The sequence below is a fragment of the Chionomys nivalis genome, chromosome 18 (assembly GCF_950005125.1).
Source record: "Chionomys nivalis chromosome 18, mChiNiv1.1, whole genome shotgun sequence".
NCBI classification, from domain to species: Eukaryota; Metazoa; Chordata; class Mammalia; order Rodentia; family Cricetidae; genus Chionomys; species Chionomys nivalis.
This window is the reverse complement of record NC_080103.1, coordinates 14,585,659-14,592,153: the sequence shown is the minus strand read 5'-3', so window position 1 is coordinate 14,592,153 and position 6,495 is coordinate 14,585,659. Positions and strand designations below refer to the sequence as shown.

Genomic DNA, 6,495 nt, shown 5'->3' with positions numbered 1-6,495 from the left:
TCTTCATGTTACCTCTATGAGGTAGGGTGTATAATTCCACTTTTCACCCATAAGTAAACCAAGGCACATAGAGCCCACGCGGCAAAGGTTTTCTAGAAAGTGAATTGTCAGATCTCTGGACTTGGGTACTATGACATACTTCTACACTACTGATGTAGGCGACGCAAGAGACGCTGAGCCAACACAATCATTTACGACTCCGAGAGACAGTAGTGTGGTCAGGAATGGAGTCTGAGGAAATGCTCTTTACTTCAGAGTGCTGCCAGTACATACATTCTTTTGATAAGGAGACCAATCACATGATTAGAGGAGGAGTTGAAGATACAGTCTTTGTGGTCCCCGCACTGCTGAGCCCAGAACAGTGTCCATCTTAGCAAAGCACACGACCCAGGAAGCACTTACACCTCACTCTTACCTTGTGCCACCAAACTGCAAGTCCTGTGTTTTGTGAAGATTTTTATAGTTTCAACCAGATACATCTCTATATTCTTGGTCCTGGACAATTCTGTATTATAATCAGTTCATCTGTATAAAATGTAAATGGTATTAAAGCCAGGGTTTGAGGGAAACAATGCATCCGTTCAGCATCCATTGGTTGTATATATTTTGAGAAATTCAGATACGCAAAGGAAGTGTGCACTGTTTAGGAGACACTGAACAATGTTGGTGGCCTGGGTAACGGAGAGTCCAGAGCGTGCACTGTCAGAGAGATGTAAGCAAGGTTGGTGGCCTGGGTAACGGTCCAGAGTCCACGAAACTGAAGACACTCAAAAGTTGACCCCCAGTTTCTATTAATGCTCTATAAACGAAATTTCCATTTGATACAAATATACAAATTTAAAATGTATGCAGTTCAGTATGGCCTACCAGTTTCAGAGTGTTTATGTGCCAGAAAATATATAGTCAATAAAAAAATACCAGAGAGGTGGGGACAAAAGCTCTCTGGATCTGTACAGCAAAAATGAACATCACTTCACTAGGTGGCGAGTTGTGGTGGAATGGAATTCCGTGACCGAGAAGTACTGGAAAGGCAGCAGGTCACAAATCTGGTGATGGAGGATAGGATGCAAAATAAGGCCCATTTTCCTGTGGAGAGAAGACAAGACAAGGCCATTAAGCAACGGGGAAATTTAAGAGGATGTGCGAGACGGGGACGCGTAATGAACGGAAAAGCGCCTGGGAAAGGGCAGCATGTGTGCGGCGCTGAGAGTCTCACTGGGACATGTCACAGCCACTGTGAAGCACGGAGAAGCTACAGGATGACAATGGACTCCAATAACAGCATCGCTCCTCGAATATTCTAGGTGCTGGACTACCTCCAGGCTCCTTGTTTCCACTGCCCCTCAAGTTCTCACTTGATGTCAGGAGATAGGTAACATTCGTATTTTACTGACAAGGAAAATGAAGAGTACACAGATTATATAATTCAACTCATGGACCTGCTAAGTAACAAGCTGAGCTTACATTTAAAGATAAGTCTGTCTCGACGCTGGATTCTTGTTAGATGGCATTACCCTCCCATTATGATTCTTCATTTAGTTATGGAACAATACAAATGATTTCTGAAGAATTTAGTAGCCGTCACTGTTTGGCAGCAGGCATCTTCATGTCACGCCCGAGTGGCAAGGCTTGTAATGATTACAATTCTCAGGCCATTTAGTTCCACGTCAAGATGGAAAATTAAATGCCAGAAGCTTAATGTCAAATGTTGAAGGCAACCAACTAGTGTAAGGAGAAATTCTTTGGCCTCCACTTTGGATAATCGTGGTTAAAAACAAGGCAGCTAACTTTATGGTAGGAAGATCCTAGATTAGATTTATGAGTTGTAAGATCAGAGTCTCACTTTCAGGAAAAGTATTTTTTTGGCAAAGAACTTGTTTTTCAGTAAGCCACAAACAGGAAATGCTTACCATTAAAATAAGGCACCAGGGGAACATGCCTTTAATCCCAGCACCTGGGCAGATCTCTGTGAGTTCGAGGCCAGCCTGGTCTACAAGAGCTAGTTCCAGAACAGGTTCTAAAGCTACAGAGAAACACTGTCTCGAAAACCAAAAATCAATCAATCAATCAATCAATCAACCAATCAATCAATCAATCAAACAAACAAACAAAAAGAAAAGAAAAAGGCACTTAGTGTTGGTGGTGCACACCTTTAATCCTAACACTTGGGAGGCAGAGACAGGTGGATCTCAGTTAGTTAGAGATAAGCCTGGTCTACAGAGCAAGTTCCAAGGACAGGACTATTATGTAGAGAATAGCTGTCTCAAAAAACAAAAAACATAAATAAACAAATAAGCAAATAAATAATAAAAATAAGGTAATGCAGCAGTCAGGAGTGAAGAGAGGGGAGGAAGGAAGCAGGTTGTTCCATGGCATTTACCTTACAGCTACAGGAACAATGAGCAGACCTGATCTTGAACCCAGTGGACAATTTCATGTTATCAGAGCCAAAATGAGCCAAGAGCTCAGCCAGTTTTCAGAGCAGATGCTCTGAGCAGGAACTGACCCTGGTGGTGGCATAGCAAGGAAATCAAAAGGTCATCTAAGACTTTCTGATAATAAGCAAATCTGACCAGGTATGGGAGAAAAAAAAATAGAAATAAGTCTCAGAATTGGCTACATTTCTGGAAACTTGGGAGAAAAGTTTGCATTTAGCTTGTCTATCATGATCTGTAATCTAAGCAGTTCTGCATTTTTAATATGCAGAAAGTCATGCCTCGAGAAACAGAGCCCAAAGAGAAATCTATTCTGAACATCTCTGTATTCTAGTTTCCAAAACTCTCATATCTGCATTGATTTTTGTGACAAACTAACGGGACATGTCTGATCTGCAATGCCATGAAACAGAGCTTCCCACATTGACTTCACACTGCTCAGGAGATCACTGAGCTATCAGCTAGCTTCTCTATTTCTGGCAACAATCACAGTAATTTAAAGAATTCTCCCCGGTCAAAATGACATACTCTGATTTTATTTGTAAGAATGCTGACTTGCTCTTTTCTGGAAGTTGCTGCAGTATTATTTTTATCTAGATAAAAATTACCTTTCAACTACTTTTCAAAGGTCCCTTTTAATCTTATAGAAACTATTGGCTTCCTAAATGCAGAATCTTTGAAATGGTTTTTTAAGTCCACTGAAACTGATACCAATCAACACCAATTCAGTCCTTTACCAAATAAAGAACCTATTATGTGTTATCAAGTGTAAGGCACAAACTGAACATAAAGTATGCCAACTTTGTACTCCTTTTCTCCAGTCATGATTTAAATTTTCCTTACAAATCAGCATCCAGCCACCTCCTTGTGTCTCAGGTCCACATCCCATAACTCTGTGCTGCAAACTGAACACACTACCCGAACCTTTCCCAAGTCTCTCAAGACTTTCCCTCACATTGCTTCTCTGCAGTAATTGAAACACCATCCATCAAAAGCACTTGCTTCTCCTTCATCTCCCATGGCTACTTATCTCCAAATATCACAGCTCAAATACCTCCTAACTTCAAACCCTTGCCACTCCCAGAAGCACGGCTTCCTCTGGTCTGAGCTGAGGCAAAGTCCTGCAGACTTGCGTCTCTCTTCATCCCGCTGTGCTTTCCACATTCACACTGGTCTCTCTGCACAGAAATGTAAGGGCAGAACACTCCCCACTGACGGCAAAGCCAATGGCCTTTAGCACTGCATGCACAGTGGCAGATGTCATGCTATGCCCCCTGCCTGTCCCTGAACACTGTCTCCTCATACCCTAACCCGTTGAATTTTATGCCTGTCATCAGTCCTCATAGACAGATGGCATAGTATCTCATTCTAAAAAACTCTAGCATAGGTAGAGAGAGAGAGATGGTTTAATGAGTCAACTGTCAGTTTAGAAGTTATTCTTCCTTTTGACAGTGATCCTGTCATTGTGTCCTCTTTGATACTCAAAACAACTGAAATCTAAAACACACAAGCAAAACAAAAGCAGGCTTGAGTCTGGTGGAATAATCTTTCCGTATTTGCGGGAAAAAAATTATACATTTAGATGGCAGTTTAGAAATGTCATTCAAATTTTGGGTCTCCAAATGTTCTTTTGTGCCTTTTACATTTCCTGCTATTAATTCAAGCATGACAAGTAGAGTTCAAGGCAAACAGTAGTCAGCTTTTACTTCAGCAATTTTCATGTAAATACAAACTGATGTAGCTTTTCCCCATCCCATACACTGAATAATCTTTGTTCTACAATTCAGCTGCTCTCATTACAAATCCTCTCTGTGCAACAGCCGAATGTGAAACTTTATTAGCTACTAGAACACAGTAAATGTTTTGCTTCACAAACACTGAGAGAAACAATTAATAAATGAAATCTCCTGAAACTGAAAAGCTTCTGTAAAGCAAAGGACACTGTCAACAAGACAAAATGACAGCCTACAGGATGGGAAAAGATCTTCACTAACCCTACATCAGACAGTGGTCTGATCTCCAAAATATACAAAGAACTCAAGAAATTGGTCACCAAAGAACACATAATCCAATAAAAAATTGAGTACAGACGGAAACAGAGAACTCTCAACAGAGGAATCTAAAATGGCTGAAAGACACTTAAGGAAATGTTCAACATACTTAGTCATCAGAGAAATGCAAATCAAAACAACTCTGAGATTCCATCTTACACCTGTAAGAATGGCCAAGATCAAAAACACTGATGACAACTTATGCTGGAGATGTTGTGGGGAAAGGGGAACACTTCTGCATTGCTGGTGGGAATATAAGCTGGTACAACCCCTCTAGATGTCAGCGGCGCGATTTCTCAGAAAATTAGGAAACAACCTTCCTCAAGACCTAGTAATACCACTTTTGGATATATATCCAAAGGATGCTCAATTTTGCCACAAGGACATGTGCTCAACTATGTTCATAGCAGCTTTGTTTGTCATAGCCAGAACCTGGAAACAACCTAAATGCCCCTTGACCGAAGAATGGATAAGGAAAATGTGGTACATTTACACAATGGAGTACTACACAGCAGAAAAAATAATGACATCTTGAAATTTGCCAGCAAATGGATGGCGCTAGAAAACATCATATTGAGTGAGGTAACCCAGACCCAGAAAGACAAATATCATATGTACTCACTCATAAGTGGTTTTTAAACATAAAGCAAAGAAAACCAGCCTACAAATCATAATCCCAGAGAACCTAGACAACAATGAGGACCCTAAGAGAGATTTACATAGATCTAATCTACATGGGAAATAGAAAAAGACAAGATCTACTGAGTTAATTGGCAGCATGGGGACCATGGGAGAGGGTTGAAGGAGAGGGGAGAGGCAGGAAGGGGAGCAGATAAAAATGTAGAGATTAATAAAAATCAATTAAAAAATAAAAAAAAATGTTTTGCTCTCTACATAAGAGGAACAGAAGCCATCACTGAAACTGGAGACCCCTTAGAGAGAGATGTCCTGCATGACTTTTGTTTGAAGGTATACAACATATTGTACAACAATCAGGGGGGAATACTTCAAACTCAGTATTACTTTCCAATACGTCTTCTGGCTCATGCATAGAGATATATAATCAGCAACAGTTAGATAAGGTGCTTGATTAACTTTTAGCAAAGTTCTCAAAAAATATTATAAAGGTGATGCTGTGATATATGCCATAGAAAATAACTTTAGTGAGGTTTAGGAGTGTCGTGATTCAGCAACAGATCTATGAATGCACCTATAAATGACATCACTAGCATGGTAGATGCATTAAAACCATTACTATAACCTTCAGGAAATACAACTTGTAACAGGGCAGAGGCTATTGAGATAGGCTGCCTGACAATGTCTATGCTGCAAGTAGACACCAATCCAATCTGGCTGTTCATAGAGCTAAAAAGCCTCAGTCTTAAGAAAAGTGACAGAAACTATCTACACAACCAAATACCAGCTTTAAATTCATGGCTGAAAAACCCTCTTGGGATAAGGACTTTTCCTAAGGCGTTGTGTGAAAAATACTAAATTATTATTCCAAAGCTCACAGCTGCTGCACTGCAGCAGTTCACACGCTCACATGCTTACACCTGCAGTTCACACACTCCCATGCTTACACCTGCAGCAATTTACACACTCCCATGCTTACACCTGCAGCACGCTCACACACTCCCATGCTTACACCTGCAGCACGCTCACACACTCCCATGCTTACAATGCAGCAGTTCACACACTCCCATGCTTACACCTGCAGCAATTCACACACTCCCATGCTTACACCTGCAGCACGCTCACACACTCCCATGCTTACACCTGCAGCAGTTCACACACTCCCATGCTTACACCTGCAGCAGTTCACACACTCCCATGCTTACCCCTGCAGCATGCTCACACACTCCCATGCTTACACCTGCAGTTCACACACTCCCATGCTTACCCCTGCAGCAATTCACACACTCCCATGCTTACACCTGCAGCAGTTCACACACTCCCATGCTTACACCTGCAGTTCACACACTCCCATGCTTACACCTACAGCAATT

The 6,495-nt window shown here is 41.3% G+C and overlaps 1 protein-coding gene across 1 annotated transcript in view; it reads right to left on the bottom strand.

Annotated features, from left to right (window-relative positions):
- Positions 1-226: 226 nt before the first annotated feature.
- Positions 227-6,495, bottom strand: part of Gdap2 (ganglioside induced differentiation associated protein 2) — a 49,033-nt gene continuing 42,764 nt past the window's right edge. Inside the window, exon 14 of the mRNA XM_057794200.1 lies at positions 227-1,086. Within this exon, the coding sequence (XP_057650183.1) occupies positions 1,039-1,086 (48 nt within the window). The 3' untranslated portion in view covers positions 227-1,038. The remainder of the gene's footprint in view (positions 1,087-6,495) is intronic.